Source organism: Erinaceus europaeus, chromosome 13 (assembly GCF_950295315.1).
Source record: "Erinaceus europaeus chromosome 13, mEriEur2.1, whole genome shotgun sequence".
Classification (NCBI taxonomy): Eukaryota; Metazoa; Chordata; class Mammalia; order Eulipotyphla; family Erinaceidae; genus Erinaceus; species Erinaceus europaeus.
This window is the reverse complement of record NC_080174.1, coordinates 67,183,680-67,211,388: the sequence shown is the minus strand read 5'-3', so window position 1 is coordinate 67,211,388 and position 27,709 is coordinate 67,183,680. Positions and strand designations below refer to the sequence as shown.

Here is a 27,709-nt window from a genome sequence, read left to right as displayed (position 1 = left end):
TAGGGGAGCACTGCTTTTGGCTAGAGGGATACAGCATTTCCACCTGAACATGGGCCTTTGGTGCTCAGTTGTTCATTTTAGTGGTGAGACAATAAACAGTGTTACTCCCCCCAGGATTCCCCCTCACCACTTGAAGCAATCAGAAGATGTATCTGGCTATTGCCTGCAACCCCCTCCCCCAGGACGTCTGGTCTTTTCATTCCAGTCCTTGAAAGCTCTTTTCCAGACCCAATTAGCTTATTGATAGTCTGAATAATAGAATTTGAACACTCATGTTTCTGGCTGCCCAGGCCTGTCACTATCTCTTAGTGGTGACAACCAGTGAAATCCTTGGCTTTCCTGTACCTTGTCTACATCTTTCTGCTTCTGACATCATTTGTTTTCCTGCTTCCTGAGAGGCCTGGAAGCATGGGGGGAGGGGCTATCAGTAGACCCTGGAACAATAGGCAGAACAATGGGCAGTAGCTTTGGGATCCATCTTCAGTGACATCTTTCTTTCTGGGTCTGCTGTCAGTGTGTCTACACCACGCACAAGATGTGGCTCTTCTATGAGCTTGAGGCCCTTCTAGGGCCACTTGCTGGTTCACTCAAGGGGTGACTATGGGAAGATAGCATAATGATTATGCAAAAACTTTCATGCCTGTGACTCTGAAGTCCCAGGTTTCATCCCCCACACCACCATAAGTCAAAGCTAATCAGTGCTCTGGTTAAAGGAAAAAGCGTAGTGGTGGTTATGCGGTTCGGTGGGCAAAGAACTTCCTGTGGTTCACCAAGATCAAAGGTTACTGGGGTTGAGTGCCACCTTTCACTTTTTGTTTGTCTGTTTCCTTGAGGCCATGCTTAGGTCTTACAGTACGTCTGGCTGGGTGTGGGGCACTGGTAAAGGAAGCAGCTCAACACTGGGCTGCTGCCCTGAGCTGCCCTCTGCTGCCTTGACCGATCTCACTGGGGAAGAATCCCTACATGGAAATGAGCTTGTGCAAATACATCTTCATCACTGGCCCTTGCCCAGTGATTGCCTAACCATCTCTTTCTTCTCTTTCTTTTTTCCTTCCTGGATTATCTGTCCTATACCACCCAGAACCTGTGCCCATTCACATCCTGGGCTGAGTCCTCAAAAAGGCAAAGGTGGGGCCACAGGTTGTCCTCACCCCCTTTTCCTACTCCCACAAGCACCCCAGCTCTCCAATGCTATCTTCAGCTTCCTTCACAAAGTGCTTGCTAATAGTGAGACTCCCCTGGGGAGGGCAGGCAAGGGGGCCTATAAGCAGTGTCTGCTCACCCTTTCTGGGTCTTCCTGAGAGACCAGCCAAAGGGGATTTTATTCACCCTTTGTTGCCCTGGAAGGAGTCAGGGCTGCTCAGCACAGGAAGAGACTGACTGGGCTCCTACAAGGGCAGGAGATTGACAGTGTACTTGGGGGGTGGGGTGGGGTGGGATGGTCACCCCATCCTGGAGTCCCCTGTATAGTATCTCAGTGACAAAGAGCTCACTGCCTCTCTTTACAGGCTCATGGATGGAAAATCTTGTTAGTGGAGCTGTCGTCTCCTGCCTATAACCAGACCTCACATATTTCACACTTTCCCCCAGCTCAGCCTGGATGGCCTCCCACTGGAGCCACTGGGTATTTCCTGCTGCATATGGGATTATACCAGTGAAAACCAAGATTTTTTTCCTCATCCCTCCCCACACTTTGTCCATTTGACAAAGACCTCTGTGATGAGGAGTCAGTGGAGGTTGAGATCCAGCCTCTATCCTGCAAAACAAGCTGGACATCCCAGTATGGGTCTGGGCCAGTCCAGAGGGAAAGTGTCTTTTCATAATCCATTTGCCTAAAGACAGCACACTCTCATAACTTGCACAAAGTCTCCCTATAAACTGGCAGCAGGCCTGACAGAGAAGATTTTTTTCCAAGAGGACAATCTTACTGTTTTTCTTTGGCTAAGGGAGAGTTTGAAAATCACCTAAAAGATAGGAAAACTGGAGCATAAGGAGGAATAGGAACTAGACAAAGTTATGCAGTTACTGCCAGGATAGCTTTGAAGCTAGAGACCTTCTTTCTCAAATCAGTGTTCTTTTAGAGAGGATGAGCTAGCATCCTACCCAGCCCCTTTGAGGCATCCTGGTGCCTTCTTGTTCTCAGTCCCATCAACCTTTTTCTGAAAGGCAGTTTCTCTGCAGCCTTCCTATATTTTCCTATCCAGGATTACGGCACAATGTTTACCCAAAAAGGAAGGCTGGTGAGAAGGTCGCCACTGCCTGCACAGTATCTTATCGGTACCTCACTTGGGATGAGGGCAGACATGCAGAGGGGCAGAGCAGAGAGAAACTAGAAGGATCCACTAAACCACATGCATTAGGCCTGGAATAATGCAGGTGGTGAAGCTGGTGACTCAGTTACTATGCAGAGGGAGCCTGCTTCACTGATGTGATCTGTCGGGGGGTCTGGGACACGCCGTAAGGCACATGGGCAGCCACGGTGCCCATCTCCTGAGCCCCAGCCACATGGAACATCTGGTCATCAAAGAAGATGTGTGGGCGGATCTTCTCAAGAAGGGGGCCCTTAGGGGCTCCAGCCAGGAAGAGGGCCTCATCTGTCTCCAGGCCCCAGCTTCTCAGGGTCTTGAGAGCCCGGGCTCCAGAGCTGGCCGCACTGCGTGCTGTCACCAAGTAGGTGCGGATTGGACACTCCAGCCGAAGGCCCTTGGAGTAGAACTTCTTCTGCAGCCGACCCAGCACCTCCAGAAAGCCCTTCAGGGGGCCCTGTGGGAGGACACAGAGACACTGTGAACTCATCCCTCTAAACATATGCCTCCCATCCAACTGGGTTCCTTCCCAAAGCACCAGCTTCTTGCTGTTGGGGCAGAAAAAGTGCTCAGAGTCTCTCAGTCTCTCAGTTATGCTCTGCCCGCTTGGGCTTCTGTGTGCATCAGTGGAAATGTATTTATGTCAGTCTAGGTGTCCACACAGTGGTGACTGAGGGCTCAGTGCCAGCATAACATACCAGGGCATCTGTCTCTACTTACTCCATCCATGTGCCCCCTGCAGGTACATGCATGTGTGTCTATCCCGTAGTTCTCTAAGTGTGGCCTTCTGTGCTCCTCAGCAGGGAGCACAGTAACTATATCCACTAACCACAGCATGGAATCCTCCAATCAGAATGAATCCAGCTGGGACAGAGGGACCAGTCTAACTGCTGAGTAGCAATATTGACCATCGGACACATGGTGGGGGTTGCACACTGGCATGTCTAGTCAGGGAAAGGGCTTGCTCTCCAAAGTGCTCGTGACAGTGTAGACATAGATATAGACATAGCAGTGTCTAGTGAGGATATGGGAATAAAGAACCAGGTGGTGATGGAGAAGGAAACTGCAATAGCGGCTGGAAACAAGAGAAGGCAGGTTTCTAGTGCTGGAGATGCCTCACATGTGGGTGAGCTGGAGAAAACAGTGGTCCACTGGGCCTCCTTCTGTCACTTTGTCTCCTGCCCTGGATTCCCATGAGTCTCAGAGAAGGAAGTAATGAGAATTGAAGGGAAAGGAAAACTCAGGGGGCCACAACTGAAGTCTACTCTGCTCCTGAGAGGCCCTGGGAATACTGAGCACCCAGATTTTTTTTTTTTAAGAACACAAACAGGCATTTCCAGAAGATTAGAAATCCAAAAGGGTTTGATTTTAGGGAATTTCCACCAGATTCTAAGGTCCAGTCTGTTCTCAGTGAGACTCCAAACAGCCTAAGGGTGAATATAGTCTCCTGAGGCCCCTGGCAGGAAGTAGAAAGGGTTAGGGTAGCCCAAAAGCAGAGGCTGACCCAGGTCCCACATGTGGCTGGAGCTAGTCAGCTAGCTCTTTTCTTCCTCCAGAGAGAAAAACAGAGGCCATGTGTGGGGGTGGGGAGTGGAGTGGGACTTAATCAGAGTAAAGGGAAAGTCTCAGAGAAGGCACAAAAGTTCCAGAAAGAGGGTGAGGATATGTGTGTGTGTGTGTGTGTGTGTGTGTGTGTGTTGGGGGGGAGGTACAGTATTTAAAGAAGGGGCAGAGACCTCCAAAAAGAATGTGAAGGTGTATGTGTGTGTAGGGGTCGGGGGGAGCAGGTGGTGGTGCACTCAGTTGAGTTACAGTGCACAAGGACCATGGCTTAAGCCCCCAGTCCCCACCTGCAAGGGGGAAAGCTTCATAAGTGGTGAAGCAGGCCTGCAGGTGTCTTTCTCTGGCTCTCTTCCTCTCTATCTTCTCCTTCCCTCTCAACTTATCTCTATCCCTATCATTTTTTAAAAAAAAGAATAATAAAAGGAGCTTTGGAGGGGGTAGAGAGAATCGGAGCTTCAAAGGGGGGAATGAGATAGCCACAAGGGGAATAGGAACTTGATGAAGGGGCTAAGCTTCATCAAGGGGATGCATTGGATCGACCTTCTCGTGGTGCATCCCGTGAGTACCCATTCATTGGGGAAACTGATGATCTTTCCTAGCCGACTGAATCCACATGGATCCCAGTCACTTTCAAAGCCAGCAACAAGCAGCTCCCGACAGCTTTCAACCTGATGCTGTTGACTGGCTACGGAAGAAGGGCAAACGCTAGAAGAAGAAGAAGCTCCCTGAGGGGATCCAAGGGTCAGGTGAGGCTTGGGGTGGGGACTGGGCTCAGCTTGGGGTTTGGCTCCAGGCTGGGCATTCAAGTCAAGGGTACATGCAGGGAAGTCTTTCTCCACTAGGGGCTTCTGGGCAGTGTGTGTGCAGCAGCACCTGGGCTAAAGGTTTGTTCTCGTGGGTTTTTTCATGCTCGAAGAATCTGTCCAGCCCATGAGCCTTGACGATGCGCTCTGATTCATCTGAGAAAAGCACTGCATCCCCATCGAAGGCCACACGCAGCTGATTGTGGGATACAGCGACATCCCTGCTGGGGCTGAAGATGGTGGCAGCTGCGATCCCTGGACAGAGAGGCAATGCTATGTCTTCATCCTGACAGCATCTTTCGAAACCCCTAAGCCACACATCCCCCACCTCCACTCCAAAGTACCACAGTTGCCTGGGGCCAGGACAAGCCTACTTCAGGCTATTACTTCCCCACCCACCTTACCCAGGACTCAGAGAAAGGGAAATGAGGGCTAATCTTCAAAATATTTCTCAAGGGCAAGGGAGATTGTATAATGATTATGCAAAAGACTTTTATGCTTGGGGGTCAGGTGGAGGCACAGTAGCTTAAGTTCACATAGTGCTAAGCACAAGGACCCAAGCAAGGATTCCGGTTCGAGCCCCTGACTCCCCACCTGCGTGTATGGGGGGGGGGTCACTTTACAAATGGTGACGGTCTGCAGGTCTCTCTCTTTCTCTCTTTATCTATCTCTGTCACCCCCTCCTCTCTCAATTTATCTCTGTCCTATCCAATAAAATGGGAAAAATGGGTGCCAGGAGCAGTGGATTTATAATGCCAGTGCCAGTATAACCATGGAGGCACATACGCACACAACAAAAAAAGACTTTCATGCTTGAGACCCTGAGGTCTCAGGTTCAACCCCCAGCACCACCTTAAGCCAGATATGAATACTGCTCTGGTGAGAGAAAGTAAAGGGGGGGGGGAGGAGAGAAAGTTAATGGCTAGGGCTGCAGAGACAGCTTGCTGTGTAGGATGCATGTCTTGTCACATACCACAGAATGCCAATGGGGTGTCCCAGTAACAACAGAGGAAGCTCTGGTGCTACGAAGTCTCTCTTCTCATTCTCTTTTAAGATTTTATTTATTTATTAATGAGAAAGATAGGAGGAGAGAGAGAGAAAGAACCAGACATCACTCTGGTACATGTGCTGCTTGGGGATTGAATTTAGGATGCCGTGCTTGAGAGTCCAATGCTTTATCCACTACACCATCTCCCAGACCACTCTCCTCTCACTCTCTCTTTGTGAATGAAAAAATCAGCCCAAATCATGCACATACAAGCACTTGGCTCCACAGTAACAGAAATCAAGGGGCTGGGTTGTGGCGCACTCAGTTGAATACAAACTATACAAGGGACCTAAGTTTGAGCCCCTGCTCCCCACCTTGAACCGGGATCCTTACACTGGTCCTTGTGCTTTGTGCCACCTGTGCTTAACCTGCTGCACTACCGCCCGACTCCCCAGACTTACTATAATCTTTACCCAATATAACTCACCTTCACCAATGGCTTCCCGTACTTTTTCTGAGTCAGCTGACAAGTAGAGGTTGGTGTGATAGGCCTTGAGGTAGCAGATGGGGCTATTTCCGCCTGTCATGCAGAACCTCTCAATGAACAGGTCTGGGGAAGAGGAAGAGATCAAGAGAGGCCATGGTCAGCCCTTAGTACTTCAGAAAGGTCTTTCTCTCTTCAGTAGGCACCATCTTGCTCTGAGTGGTGACAGGGCAGGAGTAGTAGTTTCTTGAGTGATTTCAGACCAGAGTTTTCCCTTTCTGAATCCCTCTATTCTTATCATATATTCCAGGGAAGGGGGTGACCACATCTCTGAAGACTAATTGCCTGGTTCACAGTAACATCCTTTTGGTGTCAAGGAGTCACAATTGCATAAGAAGTGATTCTTTATGCTCGCAGCTGGTGGTCCCTCATGCTAACTAACAGCTGGTTGAGTGGTGCACACTCTCCCCCAGCCTGCCCTGATAGTCATGGCTCATGTCTGTGCAGGTTGTGAAATGTTTGTTGGTTTGAAAATGGCTGTTGCTCTGAGCCCACTGAATTATCCCCTCACTACCTCAGTCCCTAAGGTAGAACAATCCACACTGGGAGGCAGAACAGCTGACATAACAAGGGTTCTTCACTACCTCAGTACAGTAAAATGGTGTTTGTCTTGATTACTCAATGCCTGTATCACTAGTAGGTTAATGTTTTTCCCCTCTGGGTTAAATATTTTGCTGTGTGTGTGTGTGTGTGTGTGTGTGTGTGTGTGTATGTGTGCGTGCGTGCTGCGATACTGGGGTGTGAATCCTGGACCTCATACATGCAAAGCATAAACTCTGCCACTGAGTTATATCCACAGCCCTGCAGTTAAATATTTTAAATAACACCCTTGTTCCCAGCAGATTGAAATAAGGAATTAAAATATTCCAACTTTGGGGCCAGCAAGGTAGTTTAGTGTTAGAGTAAATGTCTTGTATACATGAATCCTTGGGTTCAATCCTCTGAACTGCCTTAAAAACAAACAAACAAACAAACAAACAAACAAACAAAATAACAGGTGTGGTCTGGGAGGTGGAGCAGTGGATAAAGCATTGGACTCTCAAGCATGAGGTCCTGAGTTTGATCCCTGGCAGCACATGTACCAGAGTGATGTCTGATGCTTTCTCTCTCTCCTCCTATCTTTCTCATTAATAAATCAATCAAATCTTTTTTTTAAAAAAATAGAACATTGTAAATAGCAGGGTGGTGCTCTGGTCTCTCTTTTTCTTACAAAAACTGTCAACCAAACTTTTTTAGTTCAGTTTGTAAACTTTAAAAGGACTTAAAAAATTTTTTTTAATTTAGTTTATTTTAATAAGAAATAGTAGATATAGAGGGAAAGATATCGAAAGAGAAAGAGAGCAGAATACTACTGGGAATTGAACCTGGGACCTCAGAGCCTCAGGCTTGAAAGGCTTTTGCATAACCATTATGCTATTTCCTCAGCCCAAAGGACTTTGTAAACTTAAAAAATTGACCATATTCAGGAAACGCAGAAAAACTTAATTTGTATGTGTGTGTGTGTGTGTGTGTGTGTGTGAGAGAGAGAGAGAGAGAGAGAGAGAGAGAGAGAGACAGGTGACAAAAGAAGCAGACTTGCTGAGAGGAGTGGAAATACAGCTGTTGTAGCTTAGAGAGGAAAAGGCCCCCTAGGCAATTATAGAACCAAGTCCTTCCACCTTCTGCAATCCAAAAAGAATTTTGGTCCATACTCCAGAGAGAGAAAGAATAGAGAAGCTTACAATGGAGGAAATGGGGCATGGAACTCTGGTTGTGGGAATTGTATAGAATTGTACCCCCGCTATCTTACAGTCTTGTTAATCATTATTAAATCACTAATGAAAAAGTAAGAAAAATGACCCCCTAAGACTAGGAACTAGGCAAGGTTGTCCACTCTCACCACTTCTATTCAACATAGTCCTAGAAGTCTCTGCCATCACAATCAAGCAAGAAAGAGATATTAAAGGAATTCAGATAGGAAAGGATGAAGTTAAATTATGATTATTTGCAGATGATATGCTGTTATATCTAGAGGACCCCCAAAACTCTGCCAAAAAAACTACTGGAAATCATCAATAAATTCAGTAAGGTTACAAAATCAGTACTCATAAATCTGTGACATTTCTTTATACAAAAGATGGGCTAGAAGAAAGGGAAACATTTCAGGACCTTAACATTAAAGACATATTTGTAGACTCCACCCCATGGGCAAAGGAAACAAAAACCAAAATAAAAAAATGGGACTGTATCAAACCAAAAACTTCTACACATTAAAAGAAAATTCCGTAAGGATAAACAGGAAACCCAGCAAGTGGGAAAAGATATTTGCACACACTTCAGACAAGTGGTTGATATCAAACATCTATAAAGCACCAATACAGCTCAACAAAAAGAAAAAGAGTCCAGTTAAAAAGTGGCAGGAGATATGAATACATGGTTCTCCAAAGAAGAGATACAGGGGACAATGTGAAGCAGGTCTGCAGTTGTTTCTCTCTCCCCTTCCACTCTCAATTTCTCTCTGTCCTATCAAATAAAAAATAACAAAAGGAAAAAATGGCCACTGGGAGTGGTGGAAAAAGAAAGAGAAACTGGGGCAGAGAGGCAGAAAGTGCCTCACCCAATCATAAAGCAAATAGATCTGTGCAGTGTTGTGCCAGAGCTTGCTTGTATTAGTTCACAAAAACTGAATGTTACGCCTCCAGGGCTATTTTGACTAGACTGTTAAAACTATTAGCCTGAAATCAGCAATGGTGGGGATATTGATACCCTAAAAACAGCAATGCTACAATCAGGGTGGTTTCATTTGTTTTTGTTTTTGCAAGAACCCATTTACTGGCACTATTACTATTTTTACTATTGCTGGGTTTGGGGTTCCAGTCCTACATCTCCTCTAGCAGAGAGGTGGCCGCATCCCCAGTAGATGTCCTGGTAGGCACAGCCTGTGGCCAAACCCCTCATGCTCACCATAGTGGTTGATACTGTTGATGAGACGGACACCCACTTGAGCGTGGTTGTTGGTCATGAGGACGATGTCGAAAACATCCTCACTGTCAGGGTACAGCTCCCGCAGCCGCTTGTTCACAGCCTCCAGAGCCTGGATGGAAGAGAGGAGCTGGTAGCCAGGGGTGTGTGTGTGTGTGGGGGGGTAGGTAGAGGCAAAGTGGGTGGAATCCAATAGCAGGAGAGGGGAGGGGAGGGGAGAACAGTAATGGAGCATGTGCTTTCTCCTCCTAGTGCCATCCTCTGCTATTGTATGAGCTGATTATTGCTCAATGGGGCCTCACTGAAAGGGTAAGTGGGACAACAAGGGCAATAAAAAGGGGAAAAAAATGGCCTCCAGAAGCAGTGGATTCATGGTGCAGGAACCGAGCTCCAGCAATAACCCTGGAGGCAAAATAAATAAATAAATAAAGGGTAAATGGGAGGTTGAAGTCCAACCCATGTTCCATTCTCCATACTTGTGGTCACCTAGCTACATTTGTCCAGACACCAGGGAAGCATCTTCTTCCCACAATGATTGTTCTTTGGCCAAGCTGGGTATGTATCTGCCCAGAGGGGGTGGCCTATTTATTTTATTATATATTTATTTATTGAGTAGAGACAGAAATCAAGAGGGAAGGGCGAAATAGAGAGGGAGAGGTGAGAGACACCTGAAGACCTCCTTCACCCTTATGAAGCTTCAGCCATGCAGGTGGGGACCAGGGGCTTGAACCCGAGTATGTGTGCACTGTAATGCGTGTACTCAACCAGGTGCACCTCTGCCTGGCCCCATGGGTGGCCCATTTTTACTCAAGCACCCACTTTCCTCCCATCCCCACAGAGGCTTGCGGCGGGGCTGCCTGCTCACCTTTACAAAGGGGAAGGCTGGCCCAGGGCTGAAGGGCTCATTTTCATGTTCCAGCTGGTAGCGCACGTACTCCTCCACACCCTGCTCCGTGTAGATCCGCTGCTCTTCGTCCATGCGGAACAAGGCTCGGGAGGACACTGCAATGGTGACCGCATTCTGTGGCTTGGGCTGTGGGGTGGGGGAGGACGGTTGTCATTCCCTGAGTTGGGTCTCTTCTGCAAGCCCCTGTGGATACTGGAGCTAGGAAGACCACGCAGGCCCAGCCTCTGCCATGAAGAGGCTCAGCCTTGGGCAGGGGCAGACCTAGGTCAGGATGCCCAGTGCAGGGCCCAGCAGGGTACTGAGGGACATGTTGAATCCCCGCCAAAAAGCTTGATCTGAGAGAAGAACATACCCTCAGGAAGACTGCATCTAGTGGGCCATCTGGACATGACAGAAAAACAAATATGGTGTATGTAGCCAAAGTAAAACTGATGCTCAATATGATGTCCAGATGGTTTTCATTTACAAAAGGGAAAGAGATACATGTCCTCAGGAAGAAATGGTGCCCAGAAACATGACAATTGTATAAGAAAATTTACCTCCAGCCTAGATCTTCTGAATTCCAGACTCATATATCTAACTGTCCCAGTTGACTCATAGACACTGGACTCAGTGTGCCCAAAGCTGAATTCCTGTCTCTCTCTCCACCTCTTGACCTGGTTGCTTTCCCCGACTCTCCTCATCTCAATGCTCAGCCTGATGCACTCTCATCATCTGAGCCAGAAACCCAGGAGGCAACCTCTGTGGGTCTATGTGAAAGCCTGGTAGAGCTTAGGGGAGCTCTCCTATCCTTGTGATGGAGGTCTGGAAAGATACCCCACATGTCAGTCTCTCCCCTTTAGGGATGGAGCTAAGAGGGAAATGCTTTCTGTGACTCCCTTGTCTCCCCTTGTTAGACTCTCAAAGCTTCACAAGAGCCTGCAGCCTCCCACACTTAGTTCACTCCCCTGCTAGCAGACCAAATGGCTGACTGCTTGTAAGTTCATTTAAAGTTCACTATAAGTTCCCCACCCTTTGATCACATACATAAGCATACTCCATCACCAGCCTTGCCAGTACCCTGGCAGTGAGACCCCCACACCTTACTTCCTTGTCCTTGATATCTGTGATTTACATCAAGCTTTGCCCTTCTCTGCTTTATCTCACCTTACTGGTTTAACCTCTATGTTTTCCTTAATACCTTTAGATAATTCACATGTCTTGCATCATGGAAACTAATTGCTTTGACCTTTCTGTATCTCATCAATTCTTGTCATTCCTACCCTTCCCCACCATAGGGGTATCTGACCTTTAGAACCCCTCAATTTCTGACATATTTGAGAAATGTCCTTTGTTCTGTTTGCTATAAAACCTTGTGCTTACCCCAAATAAAGTGAAAGTTCATACCTGAGTTGCCCCTGGCATTTCTGTTTCACGTTGTCACTAGAACCAGTGACAGGAAGTCCAGTGGCTTACCTCTGTTGAGAGGCCACCCACACAAGTGCCAGCAAACCTCCAGTCTTCCCTCTTCCTCAGCTCCAGCCAACCATAAATCACTAAACCTGTCAACTCCACCAGACTCTAGACAATTCCTTCCGCCTTCTCTACCACAGTCCAGTCCATCACCCTCCCTCACCCTTCCAATCTGTCATCTATGACAGTGTCACTTTCAAACTGCCCCCTGCCCCTTCAGTTGTGCTCTCACTCTTTTCAGTCTCTGGTTGGCAGTCTTGAGTTTGGAGAAAGGAAGCCCTTCCTGCCAGCCTCCTTCTCCTCTCTGTTTTCACCTTATTATTATTCAGTTTTGTTCATTCTCGCCTTTCTTGTTACTGGGTATACCTTCCTTCTCTTTCTCTAAATCTTTTTTTAAATTATCTTTGTTTATTGGATAGAGACAGTCAGAAGCTAAGGGGGGAGATAGAGAGGGAGAGAGACAGAGAGACACAGCTACAGCCCTGTTTCACCACTTGCAAAGCTTTTCCCCTGCAGATGGGGACTGGGGGCTTGAACCTGAGTCCTTGCACATTGGAATGTGTGCATTCAACTAGATATGCCAATACTTGGCCCTATTTCTCTAAATCTTTGCATGGGATGTTTCTCCTATCTTTTCTGTTCTTTCCCTAGCTCTGAAAACTTGAGGTTTCAAACAACATTCCTCAGTCCAAGTTATGGTCTTGCTACTTCTTCTATGTATTTCTTTTCAGTAGGATCTAATGCTAAATTATATTTGCTGGCTATTTCTAGACAGAGTTGTAAGGAGGAAGTAGGAACTATGCTTAATTTCTTTCTTTCTTTTTTTTCCTTTTCTTTTTGCTTCCAGGTTTATTGCTGGGGCTTGGTGCCAGCACAATGAATCCACTGCTCCTGGAGGCTATTTTTCCCAATTTGTTGCCCTTGTTGTATTGTTTCTGTTGTTATAGCTGTTGTTGTTGTTGGATAGGACAAAGACAAATCGAGAGAGGAGGGGAAGGCGGGGGGGGGGAGAGAAAGATAGACACCCACCTGCAGACCTGCTTCACTGTTTGGGAAGCAACCCCCTGCAGGTGGGGAGCTGGGCCTCGAACCAGGATCCTTGCACTTTGTGCTATGTGCGCTTAACCTGCTGCACTACCACCCAGACCCACTATGCTTAATTTCTGAGGGAACAGAAATTATGACTTTTGTTCATTATTATTATTATGTTTCTAGTGATTATAACTGTGTCTGGTCCATACTAGGTGCTGAGTACATTTTTAAGACTTTTTTTTTTTTCACCAGAGCACTGCTCAACTTTGGCTTATGCTGGTACTAGAGATTGAACCTGAGGCTTCAAAGTCTCAGGCACAAAAGCCTTTTGCATATCCATTATGTTGTCTCCCCAGCCCTAGTTTCTGAACTTTTAGGTAACGTATTTCAGTGAGAAGCAGTGCTTATAATGAAAAATGAAAATTCTTCATCTCAGTGCTCAGCCCTACTGTGCACTCAGCACCTGAGTCAGGAACTCAGAAGCCAACCTCAAGTCTTTCCTCTTCCTCAACTTGTGTCAATGAGAAACTCCAGTGCAGTGCCCAAATCTGTTAAGATTCTCTTTCTCCCCTACCATCCCGTGCCACCCCTCACATACACAAACACATTTTTGGTGCCTTGAGAATATTTTCTGGGCCATACAACTTTGGCACTTATTGGTTCCTTGTGCTGGGGCACCTGGGCTGTGCTGGGAGTGGTTCTGGTAGATACTTGGATCCTTCCCAGAGAGCCCAGGCTGGTAAGAAAGAAAGATGCAAAGGGACCTGTGGTGGTAGAACACAGGTGAGAGCAAGATGATGATGCTAGTAGGTTCAGAGGAAGCTGAGATGGGGAAAGAGACATTTGAGTGCATCCCTGAAGGAGGGATAAAGTGACACAACACATGAGCATGTGAGCACATGCACAGTGAACTCACAAAGCTGGAGAGAAACCAGAGTATGGGGACATGAGCCCAGAGTTTAAGTAGGTGCTAGATCACAGAAGGCCTGCTTTCCGGAGCTAAGTCTCAGAACTCCTACCCCACCTATAGCAGAAATGAGAGAAGGCATGCCACCAGAGATAACAGGTAGACTGTGATCAGAATATGGGTGCCTAAGAATCAAGACACCCAAAGAGCCCCACCACACATTTGTGACCTGAGCAGTTCTGGGACTATGATTCCCACTTTACAGATAAGGAAAAAGGGGCTCAACTTGAGAACAAGACTCGTAAATGTACTTTGTTTTCTGGTCTGCTCCTGAGAGCCTTAAGAGCCAGGAACTCAACCCATACTTCTCTCTGGGCCAACTCCAGTTTTCTTTTCCTTTCTTTTCCTTTCCTTTCCTTTCCTTTCCTTTCCTTTCCTTTCCTTTCCTTTCCTTTCCTTTCCTTTCCTTTTCTCTTTATTTACTGTCTTTCTCTCTCTCTCTTTCTCTTGCCACCAGATTTATTGCTGAGGCTCAGTGCCTGCATGACAAATCCACTGCTCCTAGAGGCTTTTAAAAAATATTTATTTATTTATTCCCTTTTGTTGCCCTTGTTTTTTCTTATTGTTGTAGTTATTGATGCCGTCGTTGTTGGATAGGACAGAGAGAAATGGAGAAAGGAGGGAAAGACAGAAAAGGAGAGAGAAAGAGAGACATCTTCAGACCAGCTTCACTGCTTGTGAAGTGACTCCCCTGCAGATGGGGAGCCGGGGGCTCGAACCGGGATCCTTATGCCGGTCCTTGCGCTTTGTGCCACATGTGCTTAACCGACTGCACTACTACCCGACTCCCTCTCAGAGGTTTATTATTATTGTTGTTGTTATTTTTATTGGGTAGAGACAGAGAAAAATTGAGGCAGGAGGGGGAGACAGAGAGGGAAAGAGACAGAGAGACACCTGCAGCCCTGCTTCACCACTTGTGAAGTTTCTCCCCTGCAGGTGGGGACCAGGGGCTTGAATCCAGGTCCTTGCTCACTGTAATGTGAGCATTTAACTAGATGTGCTAATGCAAGCCCCTCCCTTTATTTTTCTTTTATAGAGACAGAAAGAGATTGAGAGGGAAGGAGGGGTAAAGGGGAAAGAAATACACCTGCAGCACTGTTTCACCTTTCATCATGAAGCTTTCCCCCTGCAGATGGGACCACAGGCTTGAACATGGGTCTTGTACTTGGTAACGTGTGCTCCACCAGGTGTGCCACAGCCTGCTCCCAACTCTGGATTTTAAGTTGTTGGTAGTGTTATGACGGGGCGTGGTAAGAGACAATATAGGTAGGAACCCAGTCCCTACGGACCTTATGATCAATCCCCCAGGTCATCTTTTTGAGGAATACTGTCTATTAGCACTTTACATGATAACAGAGATGCCCAGCTGGTGTCCATGAGCATCTGTGGCTGTGGAGCAACTTGGAATATGGTTAGTGAGATTGTGGAAGCACATTTCCTAAAAAAATTATTTATTTTCCCTTTTTATTTTCCTTGTTGGTTTTTGTTGTTGTTGTAGTTATTGTTGCTGTTGCTGTTGTTGTTGTTGGATAGGACAGACAGAAATAGAGAGGGGAGGGGAAGACAGAGAGGAGGAGAGAAAGAGAGACACCTGCAGACCTGCTTCACTCCCTGTGAAGCGACTCCCCTGCAGGTGAAGAGCTGGGGTTCGAACTGGGATCCTTGAGCCGGTCCTTGCACTTCACGCCACGTGCGCTTAACCCACTGTGCTACCACCTGACCCTCGGAAGTACATTTTTAATTGTAATTTTAGTTACTTTAAGTATCTGTGTGTGACTCTTGGCTAGTGAAGCTTTAAACCTCAATGTAGGAATGGAAGATTAGAGAGTTTCCCAAGCCCAGGATGTAGACTTAAGTTTGCACTTGACTTTTACCCCAACCAAGATGGTGTGTGTAGCTGCCAGGGTCAATGTGCTTCTCCTCTGAGGTTCCACCTACATCTCTCACCCAGTGACTGTCATCCTGTGTGTCTGTGTCTCCTTGGACTGGGGAATCTCTCACTACCCACCCACCCCCACCCTGGGAGAGTGTGAGCCTTCAAGGAAAGAAGGTAAAGTTAAAAGACTAAACAGGGAGGGAGTCAGGCGGTAGCGCAGCGGGTTAAGCACATGTGACGCAAAGTGCAAGGACCAGCGTAAGGATCCTGGTTTGAGCCCTTGGCTCCCCACCTGAGGGGAGTCGCTTCACAGGTGGTGAAGCAGGTCTGCAGGTGTCTATCTTTCTCTTTGTCTCCCCCTCCTCTCTCTATTTCTCTCTGTCCTATCCAACAACGAAGACAGACAACAATAATAACTACAACAATAAAAACAAGGGCAACAAAAAATTAATTAATTAATTAATTAAAAAAGACTAAACAGTGGGGGGTGATAAGTGGGTGGTGAGACATGAGCACCTACTTTCATAAGCCTAGAGAGCCTACTGACCTTCAGGACAGAGGCTGAGCTTGCCCAGGCCCCCAGATTTACTGCCCAGGGACAGGCCTGTCACTCTCAAGGACAGAGAGCCAGTTGTCCTCCCAGCCTCTTCAGGCAGGCCACCAAGCTGCTACTCTAGCCCAGGCAGCGAGCCAACAGCTCACTCCTGATTATCTGTCCCACAGTCCCTGCCAGAAGTCGGTGGTTCTGAATCCCTTCTAGCTGAACTCCCCAGACGTCATTTCAGTTCATCCCTGGTCATCTCCTTAAAATATCTGGACTACCTTAGCCCCAGAAATATTTAGATAAATTGTTTTGTTGATGGAAAAATAGGCCCAGAGAGGGGCATATTATACTCTAGGTCACACAGCAAACCAGGGCAGAACCAAGATAAGTTCTCACATGTCTAGCCTTTGTCCACACAGCAGTCCTCTTGACAGAGGCTTCCCTGACAGCTTTCAACAGACCCCATGTCCTGTCATCTCCTGCTACTTCAGCTGCTTCTTGTGAGCTCTTCCCATCACCTAGAACTCCCTTTTTAGATCTGACAGGAGGACATTGTGCCCTCAGATCAAAATTTCTGAGGCCATCAAGGTAGAATTTTGCCTCTTCACTTACATTGCTCTGACACTTTACACATGGGGAGGCAACTAAGGATCTAGAGGGAATGAGTTTGGTAGGAGAGCAGGCCCCAGCTGTGGTAGACAAGTGGTCAGTTTGGGCTCCATGTTCCTGAAGGAATAGGTAGATGGGCCTATCCAAAGCTGGGGAGAAAGCAAGCACTTAGACTCTTCTGGACCTCACAGCAGAGGGAAGCCACCCCATCATGTGTTGTCAGAGCAACCAAGGACAGTCTCTCTTCCAATCAGAAAGAAACTGGTAGGTAGGCCACCCCATCACCTGGGGCCCTAGTCAGGGAGTCCTGGGATTCCCACACAGACATGATAGCCTAGACCTCTAACAGATCCATTTTAAAAATTAAAAAAAAAAGAGGGGGTCAGGCAGTAGCGCAGCGGGTTAAGCACACATGGCACAAAGTGCAAGGACCGGCATAAGGATCCCGGTTCGAGCCCCCGGCTCCCCACCTGCAGGGGAGTCACTTCACAGGCGGTGAAGCAGGTCTGCAGGTGTCTATCTTTCTCTCCCTCTCTCTGTCTTCCCCTCCTCTCTCCATTTCTCTCTGTCCTATCCAACAATGATGACATCAGTAACAACAGTAATAATAACTACAACAATAATAAAACAAGGGCAACAAAAGGAAAAAAAAAAAGAAAAATTAAAGAAATTAAAAAAATTCAAAAAAGAAAAGAAACGAAACTGATAGGTGTGGCCTGGAAGGTGACACAGTTCATAAAGAGCTGGACTCTTAAGCATGAGGTCCTGAGTTCAATTACCTATACCATATATGCCAGAAGGATGCCCTGGCTCTCGCTCTCTCTCTCTCTCTCCTCTTCCTTTGCTCAAAAATAAATAAAGAAATATTAAATTAAAAAAAAAAAGGAATTTGTGGATGGTGGAAAGGGAAAGTAGCTCAGTTGGGAGAGCAAAGTACTTAGTTCCCTGAGGGTACCATTTCAATTTCTGGCATAGAAGAGTACCAGAGTGGGGAATCGGGCGGTAGCACAGTGGTTAAGTGCAGGTGGAACAAAGCACAAGGATCCTGGTTCGAGCCCCCAGTTCTCCACCTGCAGGGGAGTCACTTCACTAGCAGTGAAGCAGGTCTGCAGGTGTCTCTCTTTCTCACCCCCTCTGTCTTTCCCTCCTCTCTCCATTTCTCTCTGTCCAATCCAACAATGAAGACATCAATAACAACAACAGCAACAAAAAGGGAAAATGAATAAATATTTCTTTAAAAGTACCAGAGTGGTGCTCTGGCTTCTTTCTCTTATATGAAATACACACACTCTTTCACATATGTAAAATAAATAAATCTTAAAAAAAAAAAGAAGCCGGGAGTTAGGTGGTAGTGCAGTATGTTAAACACAGCAAGTTAAGTGCAGGTGGCACAAAGCACAAGGACTGGCATAAGGATCCTGGTTCGAGCTCCTAGCTCCCCAACTGCAGGGGAGTCACTTCACAGTCGGTGAAGCAGGTCTGCAGGTGTCTATCTTTCTCTCCCCCTCTCTGTCATCCCCTCCTCTCTCCATTTCTCTCTGTCCTATCCAACAACAATGACATCAATAACAAAAACAATAATAACTACAACAATAAAAAAACAAGGGCACCAAAAGGCAATAAATAAATAAGTAAATAACTAAATAAAAGCCCAGGGGCCAGGCAGTAGCACACCGGGTTAAGCCCACACATGACAGTGTGCAAAGACCTAGGTTCAAGCCCCTGGTCCCCAACTTCAGAGGGAAAGCTTCACAAGGGCTGCAGGTGTCTGTCTCTTTCCCTATCTCCCCCCTCCCTTATCAATTTCTCTCTGTCTCTATTCAATAATAACTAAACAAATAAAAATTAAGAATAAAATAAAAACATTAAAAAAGAAAGAAAGAAGTCCAGAATATAGGCTGAGAGTTTGGTCAGAAAGATCCTTCTCCCCCCACACACACACCTATGGACATCTAATCTTTGACTAAGGGGCCCAGACTATTAAATGGGGAAAGCAGAGTCTCTTCAGCAAATGGTGTTGGAAACAATGGGTTGAAACATTCAGAAGAATGAAACTGAACCACTGTATTTCACCAAATACAAAAGTAAATTCCAAGTGGATCAAGGATTTGGATGTTAGACCACAAACTATCAGATACTTAGAAGAAAATATTGGCAGAACTCTTTTACGCATAAATTTTTAAAGACATCTTCAATGAAAAGAATCCAATTACAAAGAAGACTAAGACAAGTATAAACCTATGGGACTACATCAAATTAAAAAGCTTCTTCACAGCAAAAGAAACCACTACCCAAACCAAGAGACCCCTCACAGAATGGGAGAAGATCTTTACATGCCATACATCAGACAAAAGTTTAATAACCAACATGTATAAAGAGCTTGCCAAACTCAACAAGACAACAGATAACCCCATCCAAAAATGGAGGGAGGACATGGACAGAATATTCACCACAGAAGAGATCTAAAAGGCTAAGAAACACATGAAAAAATGTTCCAAGTCTCTGATTGTCAGAGAAATGCAAATAAAGACAACATTGAGATACCACTTCACTCCTGTGAGAATGTCATACATCAGAAAAGGTAATAGCAGCAAATGCTGGAGAGGGTGTAGGGTCAAAGGAACCCTCCTACACTGCTGGTGGGGATGTCAATGGGTCCAACCTCTGTGGAGAACTCTCCGAAGGCTAGAAATGGACCTACCCTATGATCCTGCAATTCCTCTCCTGGGGATATATCCTAAGGAACCAAACACATCCATCCAAAAAGATCTGTGTACACATATGTTCTTGGCATCACAATTTGTAATAGCCAAAACCTGGAAGCAACCCAGGTGTCCAACAACAAATGAGTGGCTGAGCAAGTTGTGGTATATATACACAATGGAATACTACTCAGCTGTAAAAAATGGTGACTTCACTGTTTTCAGCCGATCTTGGATGGCCCTTGAAAAATTCATGTTGAGTGAAATAAGTCAGAAACAGAAGGCTGAATATGGGATGATCTCACTCTCAGGAAGAAGTTGAAAAACAAGATCAGAAAAGAAAACACAAGTAGAACCTGAAATGAAATTGGTGTATTGCACCAAAGTAAAAGATTCTGGGGTGGGTGGGTGGGTGGGAAGAATACAGGTCCAAGAAGGATGACAGAGGACCTGGTGAGGGCTGTATTTCTATATGGGAAACTGGGGAATGTTATGCATGTATAAACTATTGTATTTACTGTTGAATGTAAAACATTAATTCCCCAATAAAGAAATTAAAAAAAAAAGAGAGATCCTTCTCCCAGTTGAGGGACTCAGCCTGCACTGGGTTCTAGGGGGCCTGGGTCTGACTCACTCTCTTTGTTTTCCACTGGAGCTGGTGGACAAGTTGGTTACTCTGACTTTGTGGATAAGGGTTTAACAGAGAGATGCCCAACCCTGAGGAGCCTGCCTGACCTCTCATTTAGTCTGATGTGATTCTCTTCAATGGACCCAAGATAGGAATGTAACTAAAGAGCTGTTGTCTCCTGGTCTGGGAGGTGCTGCAGTAGATAAGGCATCAGACTCTCAAGCATGAGGTCCAGAGTTCAGTCCCTGGCAGCACATGTACCAGAGTGATGTCTGGCTCTTTCTCCTCCTATGTTTCTTATTAATAAATAAATAAGATCTTTTTTTTAAAAAAAGAGCTGTTGTTTCTAGAAGGACTCAGAGAAAGAAAGACTGCTAGAGGAGAGAGAGACAGCATCAGTCTGGTCTGAGGAATGCTGGTTCCATGAGATGAGGGCCTCCTATGGGCTTTTTGAATTTAAACATTTTATTCAGACTCCTGGGAATGAACATAAGCTCAGGTCAAGCCCTGATAGGGCCCACGAGGCACATAGTTCTCAAAATAGCCTGTGGGAAGAGGGGCTACTGCAAGAGGGAATAGGGGGCTGAGATGCTGCCAGACTTCTGGCCTTCTGATGAACTGTGGGGGTTAGAGGTTGACCAAAAGGTCAAGATTGACAGCCAGGCCTGAGTTCCTTGCCTCCTTGGAGCTTGGGGAGGAAATGGACTGGTGAGCTTCACTCACCACCCCAGTCCCCAATGTCTACTTCTCCGCCCCCCAGGGCATGAGCCCAGCTCCTTCCTCAGGCAGAGTCCAGCCTCCTCACTAGCCTGGCTGCTTCTTCTCCAGATCCATCACCACACTGCTCCAGAGTGTGTTTTCTACAGTGAAAATGAGCCCAAGTTAATCCCCTGCTGAAAAGCCCTGCACTCGCTCCATCATTGTTGCTATGCTTTCTGAAAAAATAGATTGACATTTTTATTCAAATGAACTCTTTTTAAAAATGTTTTGTTTATTTTATTTATTTATTTTTTATCTCCAGGGTTATTGCTGGAGCTTGGTGCCAGCACTACGAATCCACTGCTCCTGGAAGCCATTTTATTTCCTTTTTATTCAGTGTAACAGACAGACATTGAGAGGGGTGGACTGGAAAGAGAGAGGGAGAAGGACAGACACCTGCAGATCTGCTTCACCACTTGCAAAGCATCCCCACTGGAGGTGGGGAGCAGGGGGCTCCATCCTGTGTCCTTCCACATAGTATGTGCATTTAACCAGATGTGCCACCACCATACCCCCTCAAATGAACTCTTGAACAGAAGCCCAATATACTCACTGGGTACTATCTTATTTATTACTGTAGATTAATTTTTTAAATATTCATTTATATTAAAGATTTATTTACTTACTAATGAGAAAGAAGGGGGTGGGGAGGGAAGAGAAAACCAGAGCATTATTCAGGCAATGCTGGGAATCAGACTTAGTACCTCATGCTTGAGAGATCCAAGAACTTATCCACTACTCTACATTCTGGGTCATGATGCAAATTTATTTTACACATCCAAATGTATAACATGTAGATGATGATGTATGTATTTATTATAAGTCAACCCATGAGAATAGCACAGTTGTTTAGATGACAAATTTGAATGTCAGAGGTACGATGCCTATAGGGACTTAAGCTTCACCAGCTAGTCAGTTTGTGAGTGACAAAAGTTTCCCCATGTTTGGTTTTAAACTACAAGCCTCAAGTTATTTAGCAACAATTATCAGCATCCTCAAGACAACCTATTAAACAGTTCAAAGGAAAACTCTTTATTCTGCAATTGGCTTTTACAAATCAACCTGCAGCACAAGTTAATATGTAGGTGTGGGAAGTCAGGCAGTAGCACAGCGGGTTAAGTGCACGTGGCACAAAGCGCAAGGACTGCTGTGAGGATCCCAGTTTGAGCCCCCAGTGCCCCAACTGCAGGGGAGTCACTTCACAGGCGGTGAGCAGGTCTGCGAGTGTCTATCTTTCTCTCCCCCTCTCTGTCTTCCCCTCATCTCTCCATTTCTCTCTGTCCTATCCAACAATGACAACATCAATAACAGCAACAATAATAACTACAACAATAAAACAACAAGGGCAACAAAAAGGAATAAATAAGTATTTAAAAAATATATGTAGGTGTCCTCCAAGGTGCTAGCATGACCTCATAACACATTTGAATGAGTTGGGATTTGTTACATTTTAGCTGTTTAAAATAGTTTGGAGGCCATGGTAGAGTACATGGCTTACCATGTGTGAAGCTCCAGGTTCAAAACCTAACCTGGAGAACCACAAATGGTGGACTGGTGCTGCAATCTCTCTCTTTCATTTTCTCTATCTGAAATTTTACAAAAGAATGAAAACAAATTTATCCTGAGGGCAGTAGAATTGCACATGCATGAGGTCCAGGCTCAGGAGGGGTGGGGGGAGAAGGTGGAGGAAGAGTTTCAAGAAGAACATAAATTTGATCCACATGTGTGCAAACCCCTTGAAATATGGAGCCCCACTGAATAAGGTTCCGGCTTCTTCACTGGACACTCAAGGCCTTGGGGGCTCTCTGGCATTCCTTCAGTTCTCTCCCCACAGACCTTGCCTGTACCCGTTTCAAAGACATTCCCGCGCTTATAACCCATCCTGTTTCCTCCTCTCTGCCTGAGAAACCAACTGCTCAGACCACAACGCTGGCAAATCTGCAGAGCCAATTTCTAAATAAACTGTCACCTGGATCATTCTAGCTCAAAGAGCATTAGATACGATGTGGCCTCCCCCTCTGCTGCATCTTCTCCTTATCACTGTGTCATGAAGTGAAGAAGGTAGTGCAGATCTTGACATTTCAAAGTTTACCCAGACTGACCAATGAAGCTGATCCTTACGGGATAAAATGTACACCTGAGGGGCCTGACAGGTGCCTCAGCAGTAGAGTGCAGGCCTTGCAAGAGTGAAGTCTGGCACTTGGTCTAGCACTTGGAAGACAAGGAAGAAAACAATATGCTTCTTGGTGGACAAGGATGATGTATTGGTGGAGGGTGAAATGTACTGACATTAATTTTGGAGAAATGTAGAAATATCTTCTCAAGGCAACTGTAATCCTGTAAATCAGCTTTCGTTCCATAAAGTGATACTGAACTTAAAAAAAAATAGTCTAAAGAACAGGGTGGGGAAGATAGCATAATGGTTGTACAAAAGACTTTCATTCCTGAGGCTCTAAAGTGCCAGGTTCAATTCCCAGTAGCACCATAAGCCAGAATTGAGTGGTGCCCTGGTTAAAAAAAGAAAGAAAAGAAAAAGAAAAAGAAAAAGAAAAGTCTAAGACCAACACAAATGGTTCTACTAGTGAGAAGCCACTTCCTCCCTCTTATGCCACTGCACCAAGAAGTGTCTCTCCCCAGCGCTCGCCAAGCCCAGGCTCTCCCTCAGTACACTTTGGGCTCCTAAGGCAGGACCCCACAGGTGACTTGATGTCTTAATTCCCACTGCTGAGCAGAGCCTGGAGCAATGCAAAGAATATCTGCTGACAGAGGACAGAGCAGGCCTGATGGGAAAGGGTCTTAGGAGGGATAGAGCTCTTTGGAGGCTGCCTCTGGGCCAACCTCTATGCACAATCTTCTCCCCCTCTCTGTAAGATCAGTGAAGCTGGACAGAACAAGGCCAGTGGCCCGCCAGGACACTGTGAACTTGTCACATGAAGAAAGTAGATCTGTCCTTCGTGGGTGGTGGTGGTGGTGGTGAAACCATCCTGGAGGATCTGGAGAATGTTGACTCCTACTGCTAGGATGTCATGTGCATGCATGAGGGCTCAGAGTGCATGCAGCTTTGGGAGGTGGGAAAGGAGCAGGGGAGCAGATAGCCCACCGCAGTTCCCTCCTCTTAAGAGGCCAGGAGAGCAACGCCCAGAGTCCAGCATGCAGGGCCCGGGGCCCAGAGCCAAACGCTGAGGCTTGGGTCCGGAGCTCGGTGCCCAAATGGCAGAGAAAGGAGTCTGCACCGCAAGAAGCCTGGTTTCCAGAGTCGAGTTACCCGGCCCGGGGCGCTTCCGCAGGCGTGGTTGACAGGCTCTGCCAACAAGTGCTGTGCGCGCCCCAAGCTGCCCACGCTCGGATGGGGGTGCGGTGCTGGCCGAGGGTTCCGAGCATAGCCCTGAGGACTGCATGGGGGAGGGGGATCCTGGCATGGAACCCGAGCCCGGAGGGGGTGAAAAACGTTATAGCAGTGCTCCCAAAATAAACTGGAGCCCGTGCCAAGCGACCAGTGTGTTCTAGGGCTGAGCAGCGAGGTCCCCCCTCGTCGCGGGGCGCTTCGGGTCCTTCTCCAGGGGGCTGACAGCCCCTCTCCCGGGTGACCCTTCCCCTGCCTACCCCCGCCTCCACTCCCACCCCCGCACTCGTACAGAAACCCCCTCCTGCAGCCATCCCCAAGCTCTGCAGTTACCGATTTGGGTTTCTTCTTGGGCGCGAGGTTATCGTACAAATTCTTGGCTTCCTCCCAGTGCAGGGCGGTGGCGGTCTCTGCCCCAGGCCCGGGCTCGCGCGGCTGCCGGGGCTCCCCCGGCTCCATGCTCCGGTCAGACCCCGCCGGCCTGGCGGGAGAGGCGGCTGCAGCGGCGGCTGGGAGCTTGCGGGGCCCCGCTGCAGAGGAGACGCGTCCGGAGTGTGAGAAGGGGCGGGAGCAGTGGCCGGTGTGCACGCGCTGGGAGGCGGGAGCGCGGGGGTGTGTGTGGGCGGGGGTGGGCGCTCAGCCGCTTTCCAGGTTGCCGGTGTGCTGTGGTTGTTGTTTATGGACTGTGGGTGGGGGAGCAGGGGAGAGCTCCTTCTGTGGCCTCCCCACACGCGAAGTGAGTCAGGCGCTCAAGCTGCTGCGGGATTTGAGACATTGACAGTCTCCTTCACTCAAGGATACCCGAACTGGGGACTCCTGATAACTTCTAGCCCAAGGTGGTAAATCTCCCTAATGGAGAACATGAAAAGATACCCTCCCCCCCCCGTAAAATAAATAAATAAGTATGGGGGAGAGAGCACGGACCGGTCATGCCATCAGACTCTCATGCCTGAGGCCCTGAGGTCCCAGGTTCAATGCCCTCAACACCATAAGCCAGAGCTGATGTGCTCTGGTAAACACACACACACACACACACACACACACACACACACACACACACACACACACACACACACCCTAATCCAACTAGATTAAAGCCAGCACCCTGAGCTCTGTCCCTAGTCCTTTCTGATAACAGACAGGTGGTGGTGGGTGGACAGCTCCATCCCCTCTCCTAGCAGGGACCCCGTGGCGCACCCACTCAGGCACTTTTTCCTCAACCAGGTGAAGGGGCCCTTGACGTCCGTGACAAGACCAGATTCCCCTGGGGTGTGCATGTGTTTGGGGAAGGGGGTGACCCAAACCAGAGACTCACAGGGACTTTGACCCTGGATTCTTTTTTTAATTTTTATTTACTTATTTATTAATTAATGAGAGAGAGAGAGAAGGCTGGAATATGTGGATCTTGCACAAGTCAAACACTACCCACTAAGCAACCACCTGCATTCTTGATGGCTTTTAGCTAACCTTAAGGGGCGCTCTCTCACATGTCCCATCTGCTTGGGGTGCTGAGTTACAGGCTAGAAGCTAAAAAGAAGGGTAGAAAAGGCACAGCAGAAACAAAGGATCTTGGATGACCATCCTGGAGCTCCAGATTTTTGTCTGTGTTGGTGCAGAGCTCAAGATGTAGAGACTCAAGAAAGATGTCATCCATCAAGGCACAGGCCAGGAACAGACAACGAACAATTCTGTGTGAGCCTAGATGTGTGCACAGGTGGTTGAGAGTAGCAGGAGAAAATACTGGTTTAGCCCAGATATCTAACTGGAAGGAGATGCAGAATGGAGTCTCCACCCAGTCTCCACCATGTCCCAGAAGGAACCAATCAAACCCTGTTTGGGAGGAAGGCAGAAATAAAAACAAACAAAAAATATTTTAGGTGGCTGGGCAAACCGCTCAGCAGATAGAGAACAGGACTTCCATGCATGATGCTCCTGGTTTGATCTTTAGCACCACATGCACTGGACAGGTGCTCTGTTCTCTCCCCCACATATGATTTCTCTCTGTCATATGAAAGAAATAAAACAAAACCCTACTCCTTGGGCCAATAAAATAGCTCAGTTGGACAGTGTGCTACTATGCCATGTGCATGGCCCAAGCTTGAGACTGGCCCCCTCACCACACTGAAGAGCTTTGGTGTTGTGGTCTTTTACTCTCTCTCTCTGCCTTAAGAGAGAAACACACACACATATACGATCCTATTCCTTAGCTATCTTCAATGTTATTATAGTTTTAAAAAATATTTTATTTATTTACTAATGAGAGGGATATGAGGAGGTGGGGAGAGAAACAGACATCACTGGTACATGTGCTGCTGGGGATCAAACTCAAGAACCTCATGCTTGAGAGACCAATGCTTTATCCACTGTGCCACCTCCTGGACCATAATGTTATTATAGTTTTATAAAACATTTCAAAGCAGGAAGTATACTAAGACTTGGTCTTCTCTAGACTTGATAAGAATCTCTCCCATCCTGCCTCCACTGTGGCAACATGACTTTAACACACCCTCCCATCCAGAGTGGAGTTGATGCTAAGTTGGCCCAGCGATTAGTTTTGACTCATTTTGATGAACAGGATGCAATAGAAGTGAGTGCTGTGCAGTTCCCAAGCTTAAGCTTTAAGAAACCTTACAGATTCCATATCTGTCCTCTTGGAGACCAGCTACTGTTAAGGCAGTGTGAACTATCACTTTGGAAGGGACACATTGTAAGACAGAGCACTTTGGAAGATCGGAGGCACTGGAGAAGAACTGTGGTTCTCTAGATGACTATCAGTGCCAGTTGCCAGACTTAGATGTGAAAGGATCTTGGCTGTTTCATCCCCAACCCAGCTCTTATTGGAATGCAGCTTAGTGAATGACCTCAATCAACAGCATTTGAAGCAGTAAAACCTCTCATTTGAACTCAGCCAACCCAGAGAATCATACAAAGTAGCAACTTGTTGTTGAAGCACTATTTGGGGGTTGTACATTATACAGCAAGATATAATAGAACTCTAAGAAGGGATCTTATTCCAGGGTACCTCTTGGAGGAGCTGGAGGGGGTCACTTGGGAAGGACATACAGAGTAGATATTTGGGTGGGGGTGGTGAGTACCTGATGCAAAGATGACCTATTCTCATGTTGTCCAGTGACTTTGGACTTGCGTGGCTTAGGTTGAAAAAATGATTTGGACCAATCAGACTCGTCATTTCAGGAATTTGGAACTTGGACTAGGAAGAGAGGCTGAATAGTCAATTGCAGAAAAAGAAGCCGAGAATGCTATGAAATAGTTGGCTTCCAAAAAACATTGATGAGCCTTAGCAAGCTGCAATTATCTGCAATGTAAGCTAAGAAGGGACAAGCATTGTTTGAGTCGGATGAGTTGATCAGTAGATAAAGATGTGAAAAGAGGGCAACAGAGACTCCACAAAGGAGAAGCTACGTTGCCCAGAGATAGAGCTACTTCTGGTGGTTATAGCTTCCCAACCAGTCTTTCTCTAAATTTCAGTACAATTCTCCATATTGTTTAACAAATGCCTCAAAGAAAGTTGGTGATTATTGGTTTTGCTCCATAAAAATTTCCCCCACTTTTTTATTTTTGAATTTTTTATTTATAAAATGGAAATATTGACAAGACTATAGGATGAGAGGGGTGCATTTCCACACAATGCCCACCCCCAGAGCTCCATATCCAATCCCTTCCCTTGATAGCTTCCCTATTCTTTATCCCTCTGGGAGTATGGA

The 27,709-nt window shown here is 46.7% G+C and overlaps 1 protein-coding gene across 2 annotated transcripts; it reads right to left on the bottom strand.

The window, feature by feature from the left end:
* Positions 1–56: 56 nt before the first annotated feature.
* NT5C1A (5'-nucleotidase, cytosolic IA) lies at positions 57–24,563 on the bottom strand. 2 transcript variants are annotated; one of them, XM_007527091.3, is made up of 6 exons: positions 24,318–24,563; positions 10,031–10,198; positions 9,148–9,277; positions 6,148–6,270; positions 4,743–4,927; positions 57–2,763 (listed from the first exon to the last, which is right to left on the bottom strand). In XM_007527091.3, the coding sequence occupies exons 1-6, from the start codon at positions 24,441–24,443 to the stop codon at positions 2,401–2,403; spliced, it is 1,095 nt and encodes a 364-aa protein (XP_007527153.1). In that variant the 5' UTR covers positions 24,444–24,563; the 3' UTR covers positions 57–2,400. The 2 variants fall into 2 exon arrangements, with proteins under 2 accessions (XP_007527153.1, XP_060062146.1); XM_060206163.1 differs by lacking the exon at positions 24,318–24,563 and adding an exon at positions 23,875–24,040.
* Between the last annotated feature and the right edge of the window lie 3,146 nt (positions 24,564–27,709).

Bases quoted from the DNA above. Each gene is read 5' to 3' on its own strand.
- NT5C1A (XM_060206163.1), bottom strand. From the start codon at position 24,039: ATGCAGTCCTCAGGGCTATGCTCGGAACCCTCGGCCAGCACCGCACCC. The intron at 9,278-10,030 runs GTGAGCAGGCAG...TCTTCCATCCAG, and splicing joins CAGCCTTCCCCTTTGTAAAG to GCTCTGGAGGCTGTGAACAA. The intron at 2,764-4,742 runs GTGCTGCTGCAC...GTCCTCCCACAG, and splicing joins AGAACAAACCTTTAGCCCAG to GGCCCCCTGAAGGGCTTTCT.